Source organism: Fusarium falciforme, chromosome 3 (genome assembly GCF_026873545.1).
Source record: "Fusarium falciforme chromosome 3, complete sequence".
Classification (NCBI taxonomy): Eukaryota; Fungi; Ascomycota; class Sordariomycetes; order Hypocreales; family Nectriaceae; genus Fusarium; species Fusarium falciforme.
This window is the reverse complement of record NC_070546.1, coordinates 3120224-3142222: the sequence shown is the minus strand read 5'-3', so window position 1 is coordinate 3142222 and position 21999 is coordinate 3120224. Positions and strand designations below refer to the sequence as shown.

General features: G+C 50.1%; 7 protein-coding genes across 7 annotated transcripts; 5 read left to right on the top strand and 2 right to left on the bottom strand.

Annotated features, from left to right (window-relative positions):
* Positions 1 to 108: 108 nt before the first annotated feature.
* NCS54_00424900 (Zn(2)-C6 fungal-type domain-containing protein) lies at positions 109 to 2572 on the top strand (the record flags this gene model as incomplete). Its single annotated transcript, XM_053149793.1, has 5 exons — positions 109 to 150; positions 333 to 442; positions 533 to 1379; positions 1435 to 2225; positions 2290 to 2572. The coding sequence occupies 5 exons, from the start codon at positions 109 to 111 to the stop codon at positions 2570 to 2572; spliced, it is 2073 nt and encodes a 690-aa protein (XP_053005768.1).
* A 1985-nt stretch (positions 2573 to 4557) lies between these two features.
* NCS54_00424800 (Hydrolase-4 domain-containing protein) lies at positions 4558 to 5952 on the bottom strand (the record flags this gene model as incomplete). The annotated part of the gene is made up of 1 exon (XM_053149792.1): positions 4558 to 5952. The coding sequence occupies one exon, from the start codon at positions 5950 to 5952 to the stop codon at positions 4558 to 4560; it is 1395 nt and encodes a 464-aa protein (XP_053005767.1).
* Positions 5953 to 9034: 3082 nt separating this feature from the next.
* NCS54_00424700 (DJ-1 protein-PfpI domain-containing protein) lies at positions 9035 to 9727 on the top strand (the record flags this gene model as incomplete). Its single annotated transcript, XM_053149791.1, has 1 exon — positions 9035 to 9727. The coding sequence occupies one exon, from the start codon at positions 9035 to 9037 to the stop codon at positions 9725 to 9727; it is 693 nt and encodes a 230-aa protein (XP_053005766.1).
* Positions 9728 to 10167: 440 nt separating this feature from the next.
* Positions 10168 to 11787, top strand: NCS54_00424600 (HET domain-containing protein; the record flags this gene model as incomplete). Its single annotated transcript, XM_053149790.1, has 1 exon — positions 10168 to 11787. One exon carries the CDS (start codon positions 10168 to 10170, stop codon positions 11785 to 11787), a length of 1620 nt encoding a protein of 539 aa, XP_053005765.1.
* A 320-nt stretch (positions 11788 to 12107) lies between these two features.
* NCS54_00424500 (Hypothetical protein) lies at positions 12108 to 14081 on the top strand (the record flags this gene model as incomplete). Its single annotated transcript, XM_053149789.1, has 1 exon — positions 12108 to 14081. One exon carries the CDS (start codon positions 12108 to 12110, stop codon positions 14079 to 14081), a length of 1974 nt encoding a protein of 657 aa, XP_053005764.1.
* A 274-nt stretch (positions 14082 to 14355) lies between these two features.
* Positions 14356 to 15785, bottom strand: NCS54_00424400 (Hypothetical protein; the record flags this gene model as incomplete). The annotated part of the gene is made up of 3 exons (XM_053149788.1): positions 14356 to 14907; positions 14966 to 15380; positions 15433 to 15785. The coding sequence occupies 3 exons, from the start codon at positions 15783 to 15785 to the stop codon at positions 14356 to 14358; spliced, it is 1320 nt and encodes a 439-aa protein (XP_053005763.1).
* A 4223-nt stretch (positions 15786 to 20008) lies between these two features.
* On the top strand, positions 20009 to 21696 carry NCS54_00424300 (Carboxylic ester hydrolase; the record flags this gene model as incomplete). Its single annotated transcript, XM_053149787.1, has 5 exons — positions 20009 to 21001; positions 21062 to 21189; positions 21239 to 21336; positions 21384 to 21470; positions 21524 to 21696. The coding sequence occupies 5 exons, from the start codon at positions 20009 to 20011 to the stop codon at positions 21694 to 21696; spliced, it is 1479 nt and encodes a 492-aa protein (XP_053005762.1).
* Between the last annotated feature and the right edge of the window lie 303 nt (positions 21697 to 21999).

The following is a 21999-nucleotide window of genomic DNA, read 5'->3' as shown; positions in this document are numbered from 1 at the left end:
TGTTGCCTGTGGTACAACCCAGTCTGGCAGCCACGAGATAGGAACCAAGCCTTTGTCTGAATCCGAGCCATGCTTGCGTGCTGTCTCTGATTCAGTGTCGTCTCCGCCATGGTCCAGAAAAGGGCTTGTGATGCCTGTCATAAGAGAAAGGTACGTACCTGGAACCAACGCTCGGCACATCATCTCTTTTATCCATAATCCTGGATATCTGGACCCTCTCTGCTCCCCATGATCGGACCATCTCTTGGCACCCTTGGTAGTCGATCAGAAGAACATTCTTCTTTGTGGGGATGCATTTCCATGTCTACTGACACTGGGTGGACGACACACAGATCCAATGCGATTCCACCAGTTCCAAGACACCCTGCAACTGGTGTGAACATCACGGCTTGGCTTGTACATTTAACCGGGTTAGAGGCCGGAAGAAGAAGGCAAAGCCCAGGTGAGTGGTGTTGGCTCGGCCCATCGACATGCACCTAAGCTCGATAGAGCAGTGAGCAAACCCCCATTCGGCATGCTAACTCGCCCCCAGAACCACTCAAAGCTCCGAACAAAGTCTTGCAAAGAGACTAGAGCGCATCGAAGATGCATTGGCTCAAACTCTTGCTCGTCAGCGTGGTACCGATACCTCATTAACATCGGTCCCCTCCAAGCCATCAACTCCTACTTCCACAAGTGTAACAACAACACCAGCGCCTCGCACTAGCTTGGATGAGACTACCAGGTCCTCGATAAGTCTGGGTGAACAGTTTGACGCATTTGGGTCGCCACATATATCGCAATTATCACAATGCCCGCCTATCCCATCGACGCCGAGCGGCTTCACTAGCACGGTTTCATTCGGTCAGATTCATTACGGTGGCTGCCACTTTGGGCGGATCAGCCAACACAATGGCATGCCGATACTTTCTGCTGAAGGAATAAAGTGGCTATCTTCGAGGACTGGTGAGGATGTTTCGTTTCAAAAGTTCCAACCCCTCTCTCCACGACAACGACTATTCTCCTCCACATCCTCCGTCTCCAACTACTACAACAGCCCTTCCGACCTGTATGAGCTTCCCGATAGGAAGCATGTCGACAAAATCCTCCATGTATACCTCCACTCCGCCTTTCGACTTGTGTTTCCCGTCATCGACCGCGTCCTGTTTGAAGATACCCTTACCTTGGCATATGAATCCTCAACCGAGCCTCTATCTCTTGACCAGATCAGTGCCAAATCTTGTGTCTATGCCTTCATCTCCATCATCTGCCTGTTCCAAGGCAGGGTGTCAGAGATTCCTTATCTCGACAGCGATGCCTGTGCCCAGAAGGCGCACTATCTTTTGACAGATGCTCTTGAGGACACCAGCATTACAAGTCTTCAGGCTGTCTTTATGCTAGTATGTCTCACACAGGTATCCTGAAAGTCCATCAAGTCATACTAACCTTTTTTAGCATATGCACCAAACCTTCTCTGGGCACTTGCAGTCGGCCGCTATGCTGCATGCCATAGCTTGCCGCATCATATTCATGCTTGGCGGGCATACATATACTCCCACCAAAGCCCATGGTACCGACGCCACTCGTGAAGAGCGCGAAACACGACAACTCCGAATGCTGTTCTGGTTGTGCTATATCTTTGACAAAGATATTGCCTTGAGAACCGGCCAGCCTCCTTTGATGTCTGACGACTACTGCGATCTCACCCTCCCTGAGGACTACATGAGTTGCTATTTCTACCTCCCAGACCTCGATGAGAACCTTTCATCACCATCCTATAACGATGAAAAGCTTATACCTCATCTTCCGGGAGATCCTCGACTGAGCCACCTCAAGGACAAGACAAGTCGCCTCCTCTACTCAGCACAAGCTGCCAAGAAGTCAGATGCGGAACTGCTTCGCGATATCCGTGAGCTTGATGAAGAACTCGAGGCTTGGCGACTTTCGATCCCACCGGACTTTCGGCCTGCACTGTCGATAACTGAGAAATCCAAGGTGACGCTTGCGGGAATGCAGCTTCCCCGAAGCATGCGACACATCACGTTGCATCTGGAATATCACCATCTGATGACTGCTATTCACCGTGCGAGTGGGCGATGCTGTGGCATGTCATCCGAGAACAATTCTGAGGATGGAGAATGGAAGGGAGGCATACAGTCTAGTATCGCCCTCTCGCTGGAGGCCAGCCGCTCTACGATCGTGTATTTGAGGGCGGCCATCGACGGACTTGCGGGCGAAGCGTTCTGGTAAGAGTTGTTCCACAAGTTCCGCGCTTGCTCTGTTGTTTCAATCACTGACTTGTACTCATAGGGTCGTTGTCTTTTATCCTACGGCCGCGATGATGAGTCTGTTTTTCAACCTTCTCATGAACCCGCTTGAGGAACAGGCTCAGGCAGATCTGGAACTTCTCAGCTCCGCTGCAGGTTTAGTCAGGCAGCTGCCCGTGAGACGGCTTACACCTCACGAGCTTACATACATGAAGCTGGTCAACGATTTTGTGACTGAGCTGATCCGGCTTTGCAAATGCGCAATCGCAAAGGCCACAAAGGAACGGGAACAGAGGAACCGTGAATTGGAGTTGATGAGTATCTAATGAGCAGATTTTGAGAGGCACATTGTTTAGCGTGACAGTCTTTTCGCGGGTTTACATTGCTCGCTTTGCATCTCTGGATATTTGGTTTCGGGTGCTCTCTTAGAGGATATTAGACATGTAGGATACGGGGCTGGGTTGTTTTAAATCAAGTTATAATGAGACTATCTGTTACATTTTCAATCTCTTTTGCCCTCTGACCTGTACCCATGTCCTGGGCAGTCGACGTGGTTCTGAGAGACCCTGTCACGCGAGATAAAAGCTACTTATTCCCGCAAGTAGTAGCCGCTGAGATGAAAGTGCCCACTAACATATGCTAGTCGTTCTCAATCCTCGTTGATGCGATACAGTTGCCTGCAAACTCCTCTACTATCCGAGAGATACAGACGCATCTCCGTTGTGAATATAATCAGAACAAAGGACTATGGCAGAATTATATACATACATAAAAACATAATTATTTGTTTGTGTTGGAGCTAAAGGATTTGTGAAAGAATAGCCTCTGAAAATCAATCATTTGAGCTGAGCTCTAGGGTATGGGAAGGCGATCATGTGACGAACAGCTATTTTTCACCGTTTTGAGCATCTGAAAGAGGATAATAAAGAGCCTTGATTTCTACAAAGGGAAGTGGCTGAAGAGCCGGTTTCACGAGCCACCGAGCACCCCACAATAGGGGCTGTGCTTGACTAATCAGGAAGCTAGGTGCTACGTAACAGATCACCATCCTCACTCGTCCCCCCAATGATGCAAATTAGTCTCTGGAGAGGTTTATGAGTCTATTCGTTTCCCCTGGAAATAATATGTTCATTTCGTTATAGACATTATGCGATGACGTAGCCAATGCACATTGCTCGTTGGCATCTAATATTCATCGCTTAGTACCACATTTCCGGCTTAATGTCACAGTGAGACTCTAAAAGAAGGGAGGTGACGTGATGTATTGATTAGTAGGAATGCTATACAACAGCCATCTAAGAAAGGCCCAGATATTTGGCAACACATAGGACAGATGAGCATAGAAAGACGAACGTTGTTTCAGGGTATCCAGAGTAATGCTAACTGCCTGGGGTGTCTATAGCAGAGGGATAGTAAACCTGCAAAATATATACTGACAAGGCCATTGAGATCCTCCATTCCTGGAAATACAACGTGTTGGTGTTGCCGTGAATAATGGTGACTTCGTTGACCTGGCGCGCATTCAAGTCAACAGCCAGGCTGCTTCCAACAGTCTCAACCTTGACTAGATCTCCAACATTAAAGGTTGATCCAAAGGCAACATAGTAGACAGGCTTGGGCTGAATCTGTCTCAGAGACTTTCAATAGTTTTATACGAGCTGACTTCCATCACGGACCAAGCGTGGTATGGCTAAGAGTTAGAGGTGAGCTGAGGCCAAAGGCCGAGAAAAGTGTGAACAGTTTAGCGAAAACGTGTGCGCCATGAAGGGGACCTGATACAGTGGACATCAGCATTGCAGGTCTACCGCGCCGCAGCCATAGGTAGGCTATTGTTTGTACTTCACCGAATCAGTGCTGGGCTTTTCTCCATAGAGCAGAGTAGTATCACCGAATCGGAGCTTTTGAGAGGTGCTCAGCAGGCCACAAGGTCATTCGTCGTCGTTCCCATGACGCTTTCATCGTGCTGAGCAACTTCAACACTCCTTATTGTTTTATTACTCTCAGTCACGTCTTCTTGGAACTCCTTCAGAGCCTTTGGTGGCAAGCTGGAAATAACCCTTTTGAAACCTCACGTTGACTCAAAAGGACAAACTTGGCTACGATGAATCTCCTGTTTCTTTCTACTAGTGGACTGAAAACTTGAGGCTGGCCCCAGAAGCTAGCGGGCTTCCGGCATACCCACCGACAAGGCTGCGATGCCATGAGCGAACGAGGACACTGCTTAGAATTTCGAACTGCGTTGGGAAAATATACGATAAAATATATTTAATATGAAACTGGCGCTAATGTTATAGAATGTGACTAGAGTCACTTAGAAGGGGACAATATTGGCTGCCCAGAACAGCTCGCCTCGAGCATAGTTCTCGGTCAGAGGCTCAATGTTATCGATAGAGCATGCCTTACCAGCAGGTTTGCCATTGAATCTAGCGTCAAGCCAAGCTTCAATATCGGCACGGGCTGACTCGAGAACTTGGCCATGGCCCATCTCGGGATACAGCTTGGCATGGATCGGGCTCTTGGGATAGGATGAGCAAGTAAGGTTGAAATCCTCCATAGTCAGGACAGCAGGCGTGATAGTGTCGTTGACGCCCTGGATGACCAGAAGTGGTGCAGCAAGGGGATAAGGGCCTTGACCATTGTACCGGACCGCCCATTCATTGGTGGCGGGGTGCTGGAGCCAGCTGGTGTTCTTGAAGAGTTGCTCGGGGCTGAGAGTACCAACAGCAGCAAAGCCGGTCTGGAAACACGAGTTGTCGAGGACTTGGAGTCGTTGCTGAGTGACATCCGCGAGATAGTCCTCAACCTTGATCTGCTTGGGGAAAAGCTTGGCAAGGGACTGGAGAAAGTAGACAGAGAATGGGCCTCCACCAGTTCCCGTCTGCTTCCACGAGAGTGGGATCAGCTTCTGAGGTCGCAGAGCAGGCGCAGCAGCTACAGCTCCGATGAATTCGCCAGCTTTGAGAAGACGCTCTTCGCCCTTTCGCGCAAGACGCTCAGCGGTACGCCAAGCTGTCATGCCTCCCTCGCTATGTCCAAAAACTGCCCATTTGCGGCTCAAGAAGCTTCCGATGACCTTTCTGGCGGCGACAACCGAGTACGCAACATCAGCCGCGTGCAGGAAACCAGCCTCATACATAAATCCCTGTGGAATGTCGGATCCCTGACCCGAGTAGTCAGGGGCAATGACAGCATAGCCAGACTCGGCCAGGATAAAGGGCGCCTTCCAGTCATAGTAGAGGCCTCTGTTGTTGGTTGTCGAGCAGAGACGGCTACGCCCGGCCGTGCCATGCGTCCAGACGACAGTCCGAAGCTTCCGAGGCTCTCCAGGAGTTGACAGAGTGCGATGGAACGGGAGCAAAGCCCATGCGGTTGCGGGGATAGTGCTGTTGTTAATATCCTCGGTGGCGTACATGAAACGGTAAAGACTCAGGCTGGCGGGGATCGTCCAGTTGCGACTGAGCAGCGCAGCGGGCACAGCCTCCCAGCGGAGGATGTCACCTGGCTTAGCCGAGGAAATATTCGCCGGGGTACTGTAGAAGGGATCGCTGACAATGTCGCTCACCCAAAGTTTGGACTCGGACTCGTAGGTTCCTTGGATGGCAGCTTGACAAGCAGCATCGCAACCCTTCTGACAGGTGGTGTCGCAGATGTTTTGCTGAGCGCAAGCCGCTCCAAGGAGACCAATCAAAGGGAGGAGAAAGCGCATTTTGAGAGAATGAATTAGTCAAGATGGAGCTGAGTGCACCAAGACGGTTGGCTTGGTGTGTTGATCACGACACAGAATGAACCTTTATATAGACATGTTCTCGTTAACATTTGTTCCGTAATCGCATGACCCTTTGTTTACTATTCCGAAAGAACCGAAACGAGGGGTTACAAGCAGTACGATTAGGGAAAGTGGTTATCCCTTGTCAGTTCTCTCAGGGTCTGTATAGAGTAATGCAGTCTGTGGAGGCGCATGATGTGGGCTGGCCACCCAATGATTCTCTTCCCTTGAGCAACAACTGTCAAAAATAAAGTTTGATAAGAATATGCCGTGGAGACATGCCGATTATTCTAGAGCTCCAGCTATAGGCGGAACATGGATTTTGATACTATAGTTGATCATGGTGAACAAGTCGGGGGCGCATACAAGTGCCTATTTGGGCAGGTGTTGCCGCCGATCCATCAACTTTGGGCTAATTGACCGAGGTGAGGACCTGGCGGGGGTATCTTCAATTACTTTCGTCTATACCGAGGTGTCCTTCATTTATTAGACCTCCCTTTGTCAAGAAAAGCTGGATTCTCGGAAATCTTCCTGCTCCGTTCCGAGGGCTTATCATCAGGACGCCGATAGCTACGTGAAGGGTCCTCAGGTGCACTCCGGGATCTTTGAGCTTGAAGCAAAGATCTATGCCAAGGATAATACGATAGCCCCTGTCTCAAAATCACCTTAGACATTCGGCTGCTTCAATCATATATGTAATTTCCTCGCTTACCTGTTCTTATGGTTATATGTAGATTACAAAGTCTTCTCATCTTCTGATTCCTAGCTTCAACACCTCGCAGCCGCCACTGCATCAACCCTTCGGTAGTGGCTTTGCATTCTTGGGCTGCTCAAGGACGTTCGACCTTGGCCTGAAAGCCACCGCCCGACTTGGTCACTTCGAAAGAGGCAGAGCTGCGCGGCTTGAGAGTAGCTGCGAGGCTCAGCCTCATAACTGCGCGCAACAATGGCAGCACTGTCCTGGGTGTCGACGGGGCCGCTGCCGAGAATGTGACGAGAGCAAGCACGCTGAGAAGAGCTACAGGCCGCATAATGTTGGCATTTTAAAGAGACTTGGTTCTCAGTACTTGAAAGGAGAAGATCAGAGGTGATGGTGATGGTGATCAACCTGGATCTCTTGCGAGATCCAGGTTGTTCTTATACCTGATTTTAGTGACAGTTGCTCTCCAACATGCCTCATGGAAAGATTCAGCCAAGTATTTTATTCCGTATTTCTCACTATTTTTCACCTATCGGGCTCATTTTGTTACATATTTATGAATAATCCCGGCCTCTCAATGCTTTGCCACGTAACATTGTGCTCATTTCTGCACTGAAGGCATCAAGAGAATGCAACGCAAGACGGTGGTTGCACCAGAAGCCAGAGAAATGACGGGTGCCGCGGGAAGCGTTGCTTGCGACCATATAAGGTCTGCCACCTCAGGGTTGAAACGAGGATTTAGCATCGGGAGGCATTGAACTTTAATTTTGATGATCTTCTTCCAATGACTTAGATTTCTGACATATGTTTTATTTAGTTTTGGAGTAGACAATGATTTGCGTTGATCTAGTGTACCATGCCGTGAGGGTTTTATCCCGTTGCGTGGTAAAAACTGTACTTGTGACTATGACAAACCGTTGAAATAGACACTCCAACTATGACATATATATTGCGATACATTCGAAGTATATTCCATTTTCATATTATCCTGAACAAGCACTGTTTCTTATCATCGTTAAAACCGTTTTTAAGAAGTAGTATTGGGGAACATGGATAAAGATGGACTTTTGCTACATCCCGCTTATCCCTCCTCACGTGTCACGCATCCCTATATCGATAGTACCTAGCGACAGCCCAAACCACCTGAGCTACTGCTAAGGTGCTGCCAATAACCGTTGGACAATGTATGGTGGTGCTGTAGGCCCGGTCAGGTGGGGTATCACGGCTCCGTTATGCCGGCTTCATCACACGGCTCCGTACCTGGGGCATCGGAGCCGCTCCCGCTCATGTGCTTCCGGAACCGGAGCTAAAAGATGACAGCAGGCAAGCGATTTGGGTGCCGCATCTTATATAGACGACAGGATGAGAAATGCTTTTGGGAGAAAATGTGCTATTGAGTCCCTCCCGACAGAGTATCGTATTCTCTTTTCCCGCATTCTCCACTCTTACCTGAAGCTGACCCTGTGCTGGTCTCTCTAGTGAACACAATCTTAGAAAGTATTTCAAGCTTCATGTGACCATATTGCAACCCTTTCAGGGATGCCAACTAGGTTGGTGTGGTGCGGAGCCGCAATTGCAGCCTGGCATTAACACTACTGATGCTACCTTGGGGAGGATCTGGGGAAGGGATTGGTGGAGGTTACCCCAGATTAACAACCTTTGAGCGTGGGGTAGGGCTGAGATGGGCTGTCTCAAGGTGCCGGCCTTGAACGCCTAGAACTTCAACAAATGCGTCAAGGCCAAATGACAGGTCTGCTTGGCTTCTCTCAGTCACCCTCGGACAGCCAACCCAGCAGGTCTCGCGTGAACCAACACAAGGCTTGGGGCAGGTTGATTCTCTCTATTGCTGTATCATTGCATCCCATTGACTAAGACTTCTATACATGCGCACCAGAAGCCTTACCCAAGTCTCACTCTGTCTATCAGGGCCAGAGCCGTAATGTCTAGGTGTCATAATTAGAGTACAGGAGGAAAAATGCCTTTATAATCATAACTGTGGAGGATCTTTCCTGTTAGGAGCTTAGTGTTTAAAGGAGCTGGCCCTTCATGCAGCCTTCAATGGTTCTTGGACTTGAATCCTTGCGGGAGGTGCGGATCCGAGTATCGTGTTGAAATCGCAATGACAAAATTACGCCCATGACCGCCCTTATCTCCTGAAAAAGAAGACTTAAGGACGTTTGAATATATGTAGTGTTCTTTTATGTAGGACTTGAGTTTGTATAAATAGGCAGATAATTCCACTCTCACTTCCACCTGTGTAACCAGAGACAGGCCAGTTCCCCTTCTTCAACCAGTACCAAAACACCCACACTCTCTACAGCCATGGTACAAGCGCCCAAAAAATACGGAGTTGTCCTCTATGAGGGTTTCCAACTCATCGACGTCTGTGGTCCAATCGACGTTCTCAATGTCCTCACTACCCACGTCGAGGGTGTTTCCCTGTCAGTCATATCTGAGAACCTGAAACCTACGTCAACCTTCCCCAAGACCTGGCCAGACAAGATGGGAATGCCCCCATTCACCACTTCCCAGCTTATAACACCTACCCACACTTTTGAGACGGCTCCGCAGCTCGACGTTCTCATCATCCCCGGCGGTATGGGGTGCTTTGATCCGGACCCCAACAATGTCGGGCAGCCCAACCCTACAGTCGTGAACCCAATCATAAAGTTCATCCAGAAGCAGTACCCTAGCCTCAAGTACCTTGTGACCGTGTGCACCGGGTCTGGGATCACCTCGCTGTCCGGGCTTTTGGATGGCAAGAAAGCCACGACGTTCAAAGGAGCCTGGAAGGTGATTCCTGCTTGGCGTCCCCAAGTCGAATGGGTTCCAAGCGCTCGATGGGTAGTCGATGGAAACATCTGGACGTCTTCGGGGGTGTGCTCGGGAATTGATCTCATGTTTGGATTTGTTAAGGAGGTCTATGGAGAAAATATTGCGCAGGACATTGCTGTTTGGATGGAGTACCAGAGACATGAGGATCCAACCATTGATCCTTTTGGCATTGAGGGATAACGCCAATGGTGAGTGAGATCAAGTAGCGAGTTTCGAAGGCCTGAAACGGTTGCAGTATTGAGAGACGCTATATCTCAACCATGTCATGAATCTAAATGCATGTACTTGGATTCGATATCGCTCCATCCACAACCAAGGGATCGGGCCCATAATTATCTCACTGTGCATTTTAAACCCAATTACTCTTTCTCACGGCAACGGCATCCGCTGGCATTCGTTTGTCAGTACGCTTTGAATTTATTAAATTTGATATTTATCATGAAAATTTGGAATTGGGCATACTGATGAATATCTTTATAAACGAACGCACTTTTACATGACTAAACCAAATAGGTATCTGGTTCCTTGTCTGTAATCTGACATGCCCAGAATTGCGGAAAACCCCTCATATTTCATCGCTGACATCTTCCACACCTATCGAAACCAATCGTGCCTTCACAATGAGGTTGATTTCTGCCAAGAAGTTCACAAAAGATGGCAAAATTCGGTTCAAAGAGTTCTACCGCAACAACATTCCTTCCTACGCAATCCTCTCGCACACCTGGGAAGATGGCGAAGAGGTCACCTTTGAGGACTGCAAGTCCCCGGTCGCCAAGGATAAGAAGGGCTACAAGAAGATTCAAAACACATGTAGACTTGCGATAGGCGATGGCATCGAATATGTATGGATCGATACATGCTGTATCGACAAGTCGAGCAGCGCCGAGCTGACCGAGGCGATAAACTCCATGTACCAGTGGTACCAGCAAGCCAAGGTCTGCTACGCCTATCTGTCAGATTTGCAAGATGGAAACCTGAAAGACTGTCGGTGGTTCAGTCGCGGTTGGACCTTGCAAGAGCTCATTGCGCCAAAGACGGTGCAGTTCTTTGATCGTTCTTGGAAGAATGCTGGCGACAAGATGAGCCTCCTCAAGCAGCTCTCGACAGTAACCAACATCGACGCTGGCATATTGAGTCACAAAGTTCCGCTCTCTTCGGCATGCGTTGCGAAGCGATTCTCTTGGGCTGCCAAGAGGAAGACAACCCGAGATGAAGACCTGGCCTATTGCCTCCTGGGAATCTTCAATATCAACATGCCTATGCTCTATGGGGAGGGGCGCAAGGCGTTTACACGACTGCAAGAGGAGATCATCAGGACCACCAACGATTTGAGCATCTTTGCCTGGACCTGGCGCGGGAGCTGGGATGGACGTCCTTATCTCAGTTTCCTTGCTGAGGGACCTGAGGACTTTACTTGGTGTTCGAGCCTGACACTGAGGACAGATCCATTGGTCAATGAATACGAAATGGCCATCACCAACAAGGGAATTCATATGCAAGGACCTCACTGGGTGTCGGAGTACAAGGATGGCGCTATCCGTTACTCTCTTTCACTCCAATGCACCAACAAGGATGAGCAGCACCGACCTATCCTCATTCCCATGCGCAAGGCCGGACCAAACATTTTCATGAGAGCGGCCAAGTCGGGAAGAATGGACCTGAGCCTCGGAATCACCAGTTCTTATCCAATCAAATCCAAATCTTTTACTCTGCTCACAAGGTTACCACGCGAGCAGCTGACCTCTGGAAGCTTGGTCTCCATCTTCCGCCACGTCGCCGTCGCTGTCGAGTTCCCTTCTGACGTCCCGAGACTGGGAGTACATGGCATACCGCAGAAGCATTGGGATGTAGAAGACTCTGTTTTTTTCAGTCCCGACAGCGCCGTGCGACGTTGGGGCTGCGTGAGACCTTCAGGGATGAGCGGCGAGATGCTGGTGTGTTTTTGGCACAAGTCAAACAACGAGTGGGAATTCCAAGGAACCATCCTCAACTCGTCCGAGGAGGGGATGGATGGGCTCATGCAAGATCTTTTTGTTTTCGCCGAAGCTCTTGACTATCCAGCTGAAGTTGTGGAAGGGGTGCTTAGACGCCATGGAGTCAAGCTGGGCCAAAAGTCGATCCTGGTTTGGCATGGTGGGAAGAAGTTCCGGGTTTATTTCCAAGTCGAGCGTGTTAATGACCGAAGAATTTGTTTTGGGCCTCACTTCAAAGTCAAGGTATCGAGGGTGCCGCTAGACTAGCGACAATGTCATTATCACCTCCTTCGTCCGAGATATCAGGGGTCAGCCTGAGGAGGACACCGGTGTCGGTACAACATCGTGACTCCAGATACCTACTAGACTATATCTCTCACGTCTCCAGCCACAAGCTAATTTAGTTAAATGTTGCCTTCTGTCAACCTTGCGGGCTCCCTCCTGTTCGCTCTAAGACTAGTGTTTTCAATAGCGCGCCTCATTGTCTCGCTGGTGGACACAGCCACGCGCTACAATCGCGACTCATAAATCACCAATCGCCTGTATCTCTCCCTCTTCAAGGTCCCCGCTCTGTGTCCTTCACCAGAATGTCTTCCAAGAGCGCCGAGTGCTCTCTCAACACCACAGAATGCATCCTCAAGACAGTCGTCAGCATCCTCAGCGAGATTCAAGATGAGAACAATCAGTTCAACTGGGACCCTCTCAGTTTCGCTGTCACGGCCGTCATTGGCATGGTTGCCCTCTTGTTTGCGGCCCTGACTATTGGACAAGGTCTTTTGGCAGCCGGGCCTGGGCGAACCAAGTCCGGCGCGTATGCCATCGGTCCATGGTCACGTCTCAATGATGCGAAGTTCGACTGGATCGAGATGAGATATCGAACAGTCTCACGGACTCCAGTCCTTCTCGCTAAGGCGATATTGGAACCACCTTGGGATCAATTGGATCATCTCCGGCATCGACGCACTCACCATATCCCTGCGAAAGACCTAGTAGTACTCGAAGACCCCAAGTACCTCAAAAAGAGACATGACGACTATTTCCCAGCGACCTGGCTTGCCCTTTTGACAGCAATGGATTTGGACGAAACGAAACTATGGGGAAGCAAGTCCACAGGAGCCGATTATATACCATCCGACTTCTCAATAGTCCCTGCATACGGCTCCATACGATTTGTCGTCACTCTCACCATCATTTTTGCTAGAGGCTATGCCCGTCTTATCATCAATTCAGAATCCAAACTTCCCCGGGTGCAAGGCACCGGGTTCAACCTCACCTTTCGCCAACATCCGCTCTTGGGTGCCGTGGGACTCTTTGAAAGACACGAGGCCGAACTCTCGCCGACTTCTCAGGGGTTGGATGAAGTACGAAGTTTGATATTGTATGCCAATGGATACATGGAAGTCCCGGTGGTCGAAACTGAAGAAGCGATGAACCAACGAGGGTCAATCGTGGCCACCTATGCAAGAGAGCTCGACTGGAACTATGTTCACTTCGAACTGACCATGATGTTTCTCAAGAGAGCTGAAGCAGAATGTCTTTGCAATGACCAGAAAGCACCTCCGAGTCAGCGCTGTTGCGGGTTATTGCCGGTAACGTGGCCTTCATCCTGTGGACTCCTGCGACAACTGCTGGATCAGAATCTGATTAACTTCAATATCGCGAGATGGGGTCCATTGTATCCTCTAATAGCGGATCGACCACGTTTCCTACCACTCCTGTTCCCCCGCACAAAGGCTCGGTTCCGCGACAAGCTAGATACTCTGTTCCTACAGAGCCGATTTTGGGCCATGAGGGCTTCGGCGTACCTGGAACTCTCTTCTGACCAACCTAGAGACTTTTCCAGAGATCAGAGCACTTTAGTGTCACAGGCAACTTCTTGGGCGGCGACAGTAACCGATGGCCCGGTGACGGACCTCAAGTTAAGCCCAACAGCTTGGGCACTAACGTCTGATTACCTTGACAGGCCGTTGTCCGCGAGCGATGGCGATCGTTTGGAAGAGGTGGCAGCAAAAACGGCACTAGAATTTGAAATCGTCACGATCGACGCTTGGCTCAAACAAGCAGGGCCGCTCGTTCTCTGCCGACAGATGACTCTGGGTATCCTGGGTCACGCTATACAAGAAGTCATGCTCAACGCCCACCCGGGGACTACAGAAAGCACTATAGGTAGGGACCAGTTCATGTTTCTTGCATTACATGAGAAACTCCAACGGTTCCTCCACGCTGTTGGGGACCCAGACCTGAAAGCTTGTCTCTTCCACGGGGTGTTTCCAGCCGATGCAGTGAGTTTCGATCGAGCCAAGGAGGGAGTTTGCAAGCTCCTTGACAGGATAAGGGATCTCTGGGAAACCGAAGAAGTGGAAGAGAATATAAATGAGGATGAAGAGGAGGGCGAGCCACGAGGGCGTTCGGTTTGGAAACTGCCCAACACAAGCCAACACCCGCTTGACGATTTGCTCATATACCGAGCAGTCCTGATCTCTCAATTATACTCTTTGTCTATTGATAGTAGCAAATTACTTGAGGAGGACTCGTATGGACTGGTTGTACCGATCATGTGAGGCGCCAGTTACGGGAGGACGGTTGGTGTTGATGGATATCAACTCGAGTGTTTAAAGACGGCAGAAGTTTTAGAGTAAAAGAATATCATACAATTCGTATGGCCAGAAACCGTGGAGGATCCTAGCCAGTTAGGTATTCATGTCTATAAAGAGAAACTTATATACTCAGGGCCATCATTCCTTCGTGTACGCGGACAGCCGTATCATTCACATCTACCACCAACATGGCATCCAAAAGTCATTGATTCATCAACGCATCCGCGCATTTCTGAGCTCAGCCACCAACAGAACCAACAGCATAGGGAGTAAACACTGAACAACCTTGCACATCAGCGTCACTGCCCAGTCGCCAGTAGACACCGCAGTCAAAGTTGGTGCTTCCGCGGGTGCCCTGGCACGTCAGGGGACAAGAGCCGTCGGTGTTTTGCGTGACGGTGCAGGTCATGTCCTTCAGCGCGCCACCGTTGAACCCGAACAGCACGTACGAGCTGGAGCCGTAATTGTTGGGGTCAGTCTGTCCGTTGGAGCCGCTCCTTGCACCATTGGTCACTTTCAGAGTTCCGTCAAGTCCCAGGGTGAACATGAGCGTGGTTCCATAGGGGCCGTCGTCGCCGACTGTACCGTCACCCATATCGTAGAGCGCATTGCCATTGTTCCATCCTCCCATGGCGAGGATGCTAACAGTTGGCTTGAGGACGGTTTGAGTTATCGAGGTAGTTGTCTTTTCAGTGACCGTCTCAGAATAGACGGTAGCTGGCTCTGTGACGGTCGATGTGGAAGTGGCGGTAGCCGTGGCAGTAGCAGTAACCCTTTCAGTCGAGGGAACCTGGGCACACGAGTTGTTAATAGGGGTTGAAACAGAATAGAGGGACCGTGATGCTTACGGTGACGGAAGTAGTAACGGTCTTGGTCCGCAAAGTTGTGACTGATGTAGTGGTGTAGGGAGGAATATCGAAGCAGTTGCAAGCGTAGGACACGGCTGCAGGGTCGACGTAGTTTCCAAAGGCTCCAGGCTTTGCAATACCGCGTGCTTCAATGCGGTGCAACTTGTCCTGCTTGACTCTTTCCTCATGAGCCTCAAGGTCGTAATCGCGCTTCACCTTGCGGCCGACAGGAGATGCGCATGCAGTAATGGTTTCGGTCTTGATGACTTCTGTAATAGTGGATGTAGTCGTACTCTTGGTCGTTGTCGTTTTGGTCTCGGTGGAGGTGGTAGTGGTTGTAGAGTCCGTGATAGTCTTGGTTGAATCAGTGGTGGTGGTGACTCCTGACGTGATGGTGGAAGTGGTCGTAGTGATACTAGAAAATATTAGAGACTTTTCACTGCCAATAAGGACACGGATTGCCATACGTAGTGTAGGCTGTCACCGTAACCGACTTGGTCGACACGGGAATGCTGAGGTACGAAGAGCAAAAGGACGTAGCCTGCAAATCCTGACGTGCCACCTTGACCAGGGTCTTGACAATGCTGCAGAGCAAGCCTGGAGGTCCACTAGGGGGCTGGCCTTTCACGCAACCCTTGAGACTATCATAGTACTGGCCTGAGGAACACCTCTGAGGCGGCGGCGATGCAGTACAGCCCTTACCAGTGTCCCAGTACTGGCCGTTGGGACAGAGACCAGAAGCAGGAAGCTTGGGGGCTGCCAATGCCGATGCGGAGCCCACGAGGCTCAGTGCAAGCCCAGCCACGGCGTTGAAGTGCATGGTTGAGACTGGGGAAAACTTGAAAATGCCCGATGTGGCTGATTGTGAGCCGGTAGATTCTCTGCCAACGAACTGGGAAGAGACGTCTATAAGACTTGGCGCCAAGTTTTTATACACAGGTCTCTCCCACCTTTCAGGAAATCGTCCAAGAGGTCCAGACCCGGGATCGACGGGACCGAGAGTTGTTCAGGAGACCGTAAGGCTGACGAGATTGGAGCTGAAACACGATGGACGGCGCGCAATAATTGAAGCCCAATCTCCGACTATTGGCACTCCAGCGTCAATAGCCGTTGATTCTGCGAAGCTAAGGCAAGATCCTGGGGTCTTGTCCCAGACCCCTGATAATCTTCGGCCGCCTAAGGGTCTGGAACTTGATCTAGCGCTACGGCAAAGCCCTAGAGCCACGATAATCACCTGGCGCTGTGATCATTGATCGTCGCGATCGGCCTCCCCATTTTTCATAGACCTGTGACTAGAATAGCTGCCCATTGTTCACTCAAAGGCATGGGTTCCATTAAAAGCCCCGTGCCATGGTGCGCCGCTTCTCGCTCTAGACCCAGCACGCCGGGGAGAAAATGGAACCGCTAGCCCGTCGATCACCCGCAGGACCCAACCGAGGTTCTAGGCTCGCCTCCAGATCTCGCAAGCGGAGATTGATAGTCTCGTTGGGGTCCGTTGGCCGTGCCCTGCGCCAGCGTGTTCAGTGGCTGTCAATAGCTTCGGCGACCCGAAAAGTTCTAGACCAGTCAGGAGAGTAATAGCACTACAAAGGAGCAGCAACTCAGCTCACATGGCCACGTCTTGACCGCTTTGCGGACTTGATAAGGGTTGGAAATGGGAAATATTGAACACAGGTACTGGTAGGTCAAGGCTTGTATCCTCTCGACAGCAATGTATGAAAGCACAACAAGACGCTTTACGCTCCAAGAATCAAGGTGAAGAAAAAAATCATCCAAGTGAGTTATTCTACAGGGCCATCTTGCCGTGGCTGCTACACACATTCCGATGCTCTTCGGCCGTGACTAGCGGGATCATGATCACACCATCAAGGTGGCTGCGCATCTGGTTGAAATTGAGGGCGCTAGACCTCCATTACTACCAAAAGTCCTTTCGCGTAATTGGTTGCACCAGCCTCCTCACGCTGAGCTGTTTGCCAAGCATGCCAAGCTAAAATAGACGGCATGTTAATAGTTAAGCATACTACCTAAATCGAGTCAACCTCCGGGGCCACGCGCCGCAAGGCCAGCCCTACCCACGGGACCAGCTTACATACGCTAGGAGCAGAGCGGGAAGGGGGTCGTTGGGCTGGACTTTTGGTCGCAGGACTGCATTGCTTGCTCTACCCTTATTCCCTTTCTGCGTGGTGACATGGCTACAACACTTGGGATTGTTTGGCCGCAAGAAAGAGTCGGTCTATGGTTCGGTTTGTTTGGTGTACTTTTCGTGAATATTTTGAAGGGCTTCTACTTGGATGGTCATGTAATAACCAAATCGCATAAATGGTATACCTGAGCAAACATGCTGAAATTGACCGTCGTTGTTGGGCGCCCCATGAAATGGTTGCCTCGCAATGAACACTTGATACAAAGTCACAACCTCTTCCACATCAGCAGTATTACCATAAGCTCAGAACCAGATGCAAGAACAAAGAAGAAAAAGGCTTCATGTCCTACGTCGAAGCGCAGGTATTCGTGAGCGTGTGATGAAAATCCACCGAGCCCACTCAACCAACAATACTGAAAATACCAGAACCTGAAATCCGTCAAAACTTGATAAAGGCTGAATGCAGAGTCCCATCTTGGGTTTATTCGCTGGGTAGCAGCCTTTCAGGCTGGCCACGTCAGTCGCCAGCCTACTAGGATACTGCAGCGGGGACCAGCGGGGACCAGCGGGGACCAGCGGGGACCACGATGGACCTGATGGACTCTCTGCCCATCCCTCGGAAGACGGGCAGCGAGGACTGGGCGGGAGCGGTTGGTCGTCGTTAATGACGCGTGATAAACTGTGGCTAACCCCTCCTCGACAGCCATCCCGAGTTTCATTAATACATGAATTCTTCCATACTTATGTCCAGGGCCGTCTACTCATACTGAGTAATAAGTAGGAACTTAGTTGCAGGACTGCTTTGGAGACACACAATACTTAAAACATCGTTTAGGTTTCAAAAAGAGGTAGTAAAGCCACTTTCTTTCAGTTACTTGCTGGTAAGCATTCATCACCATGGGTTACAACTCGACGCGTTATTCTCGTTAGGGACAACAGAAGACCACAACAAATGAAACTTAATACGAAAATGGGCGCAAGGATGCGTTCTTCTAAGGACAATGGGGACATCATCTCGAGACCCGACAGCAGGGAGGGCCAAAGGCTGCACAGCTGCGTACGTGACGCGCTGGGAAGCTGGCATTCACATATTCTCGACCTGATCCCGTTTGGAGCACCTAGAAGCGTGATCCGGCTACTTGCAATTACCGCAGCAGCCACCAAAGTGACCCGGAAGACAGAAGAATCTCCATTTGTTGCCATCAGACCTAGGGTGGTCCTGGACGTTGCACGGAGAGGGAGACGATTTCTTATCTGATAGTGGACAGTCTTCGGTCTTGGAGGGCATGTCGGGTTTTTTTGCCCTGGAATAGTTTCATGGCACACAGCTGGTCCAACTGGAGCGGGCAGAAACGAATCTAGGGCATTCTCATACTTGACCGCTTCGCTATGTCGTTTCATGCAAAAGAGTGTGTGTGGTTTCTGTTACCAAGCAACGTTCTGGGCTCCTCCTAGCTGCGTCGCTCCTTAGAAAATAATCCCAATTCTATATACCTTTTAGTACCGAATGAATACTAACTTTTCTTTTAATGCCATAAATGACGCAAAATAGGTCAATGGATGAGCCTGCAAGAAGCAGGATGGAAGCGTCTCGGCAGCATTCAAACCGAAATCCTGGGAGAGGGATGACCCAGCCAATGGTTCCAACGGTGACAAGCACCCCCGGACCTGGTGTGGGAGCTAGACCAGTGTCACTCCAAGACGCAGGACCCTGTTGAACCGGAGGACGGGGAGAAAATGTCCCGGTTCCCCATGCTTATTATGAGAGCGTTGGGTGCGATGGAACCTGAGGACGAGGGGAGCATTAATATCCTTGAGGACTAGGATAACTACCAGGTTCTAATGATAGGGAGTTTAGGAGTGGTTTAGTCCGAGATCAAGGTTATGCGCCCTTTAATTGATTAGCCTTTGATGTGGAGGATTATATACCCTCGCATGGTTACGTTTTTCAGGTCCAGCTGCTAAATGATCTGCGAACCATCGCAGGAATTCCTCCTTCGGAGGAACCTGACGACTTTCCCGACTGATTTGTTAGATCCGAGATACCCATCAGCACCACTAAAGCTACCAAGGGGATTGGCGGCAAATCTCCATGGGTGGTCATTCCCCTGCGAGAAGCCGATTTCTCCGCATTTTGGTCATGAAAATGCGGGGTGACTACTCTTACCTCGGGCCCGGATCGTCGAGCATGACATGAGGGAAGCAAATGGGACGAGTCATTGCCAAAGCTGGATAAATCTTTAGCCAATAATAAATAAACGTCCCTGGTAATAGAATAGGTGTTATGTCCATCAGGCCCCCGAACATGGACTGTCATGCTCCGGACAATCGCGTATGTGCCGTCTTCCAGAGTCAAGTTGAAGTACCTCAGCTTGAGAATCGGATTTGAAACGTCAACTTGGGGATAAGGAAGCTATGTTGTGGCGCAGATAGAGTCGCGTTGCTTCGCGCGTTGCAGCAAAATCTGTCACAAGCCTGCACGAGTTCATGCATGCAGGTGTTATGCCAAGCTAGGTTGCTATGTGCCATTGTCCATGATTCTCCAGGCTCCACATCTTTAACAGAGAAACCCTATAACGCGTGTCGAGCCAGAGGTTAGTTAGACCACGGTGAACAGACCACCCCTGAGCTGACGACGCGACGATTGTTGCCGATCGTGTCATATTGGGATTAACTTTCTGACCCATGCTATATCTAGTAGCCAACCCCGGACTAATATCATTTCCCTCGACAATGCTAGCAAGTTCAGGAGCACAATGATGATTGTTTATCCAGACCGAGGTCGGCATCTTGTCACGGCATTCAATTCAACATGGATACATTTTTTATATATAGTTATTCGAAAATTTATGCCAAGGAAATAGTTTCCAAGGCCTTTCAACGGGGTTTCCTTTGCCAACATGAAGCCTGCCTCTTCTCTTCTCACGGCCGCCCTGGCCGCGCTCAATTTCTGTTCGACCGAGGCTGCACACTACCCAACTGAGCAATCCCTGACGGTCAAGACAACCAGTGGAAAACTCACGGGATTCATCAATCAAACAGCTCCTGCTGTCCGTCAATTTCTAGGCATTCCTTATGCGGAACCTCCCCTGAACTCTCGACGCTTCCAGCCACCTCGACGGATCAAGAGCAATGGCCATGTCTCAGCAAAGAAATACGCCCCATCTTGCATGCAGCCTATCAGCAAGAATCCGACTGTGTACACGGAGAATATGCCCGAGTTTCTCACCAATGGCGGGGATTCTGAGGATTGCTTATACTTGAACGTATATGCACCTCTTGAGCCCGTTTCTAAGCGACTGCCTGTCTTCATTTACATTCCTGGCGGCGGCTTCACAGGCGGCGGTGCAGACTCTCTCTACAAGATCCCCGATAAATGGATCCAACGAACACAGGGTCACATCGTCGTCACCATGAACTACCGTGTCAATCTATTTGGTTTCCCCAACGCCAAAGCAGCGCATCAGAACGTGGGATTGCTTGATCAGCGAATGGTGGTTGAATGGACACGGGACAACATTGCAGCTTTCGGTGGCGACGTCAACAAGATGATTCTATGGGGACAGTCTGCTGGTGGTGCTTCTGTTGGAATGTACGGATACTCATACCCAGACGACTTGATTGTCCAGGGATTGATCTCCGACTCTGGCTCAACAAGCACCTTGGCCAAGCCTTTCGGAAACTATTCGGACTTTAGCACCCTTGCAAGCCTGACGGGCTGCGGCGGTCTAGCGGATAGGGAGGAGCTCAAGTGCATGCAGCGTGTTGATGCTTCTGTTCTCCAGGAAGTATACTCCAACACTTCTAGCGTCTCTTTTACACCCGTCGCAGACAATGTGACGGCTTTCTCAAACACCACTGACAGGCTGGCAAGAGGATTGGTTACAAGAGTGGTAAGTGGCTCTGGGCACACGTTCTTCCCTGGCAGCTTCTAACAATTTCGATTATTCTAGCCATGGATCATGGGCAACAATGCGAATGAAGGTGCCGGTTTTGGAGCCTACAATGCAAGCGGAGTATCCCCTTCTCAGGTCGCCATCGGTCTACAAGCCATCACTTGCCCGGTAGCGACTGAGATAAGGTGAGTACGGAATGTTATAGTGAAAATCAGCTGCTCACATTGCATACAGAGTACGGGCACAATTTGGATACCCGACCTATCGATACTACTATACTGGAAACTTTTCCAACGTCTCACCTTTGCCCTGGATTGGTGCAACCCACAGCGGTAAGTAACTGTACCCCACAACCCTTCATAGCTAACGAGAAACTCAGCCGAGCTCCCTCTTCTCTTCGGGACACACTATGAATATCGTGGAAATTCCACCGAGTACGAATGGGAAGTGGCCTCCGGCATGCAAGGTAAGTCATCAGTTCATGGGCGGAAAACCTGGAAACTGACAAGCTTTTAATAGCTCTCTGGCTATCGTTTGCTCAGAACCCCCACAAAGCCCCTCGGGATGGAAACGGGATTACTTGGCCGCTGTATAAGCCAGGGCAAGAGAAGATGGTGGTATTTGCGGAGAAGGGTGAGAAATGGTTTCAGCTAAAGGACGAGTCTATCAACGACAACCAATGTCGACGCTGAGTAGGGTAGAGGCTACTACATTGTCGTCAACCTCAATAGTGTATTCGTAAGAAACCATCAGCGACAATAGCAAAGAACGCAGTGATACAATAAAAATGTGCACAACCAATCTCGCGTCAGCCTCAATACCCGATCTCAAATCTAAGCACCAACATGCCCTGGAACTTGAAACAGCCACTCAGAGACCAAACAGCCCGTGCTAGGGACAAAACGTGGGAAGGCTCCGGTGCTAGCGCTGCAAGATGATCGAGATGACGTTATCCCCAACATGCCCCAGCGCCACGATTGGCTCTCGCCACGCAC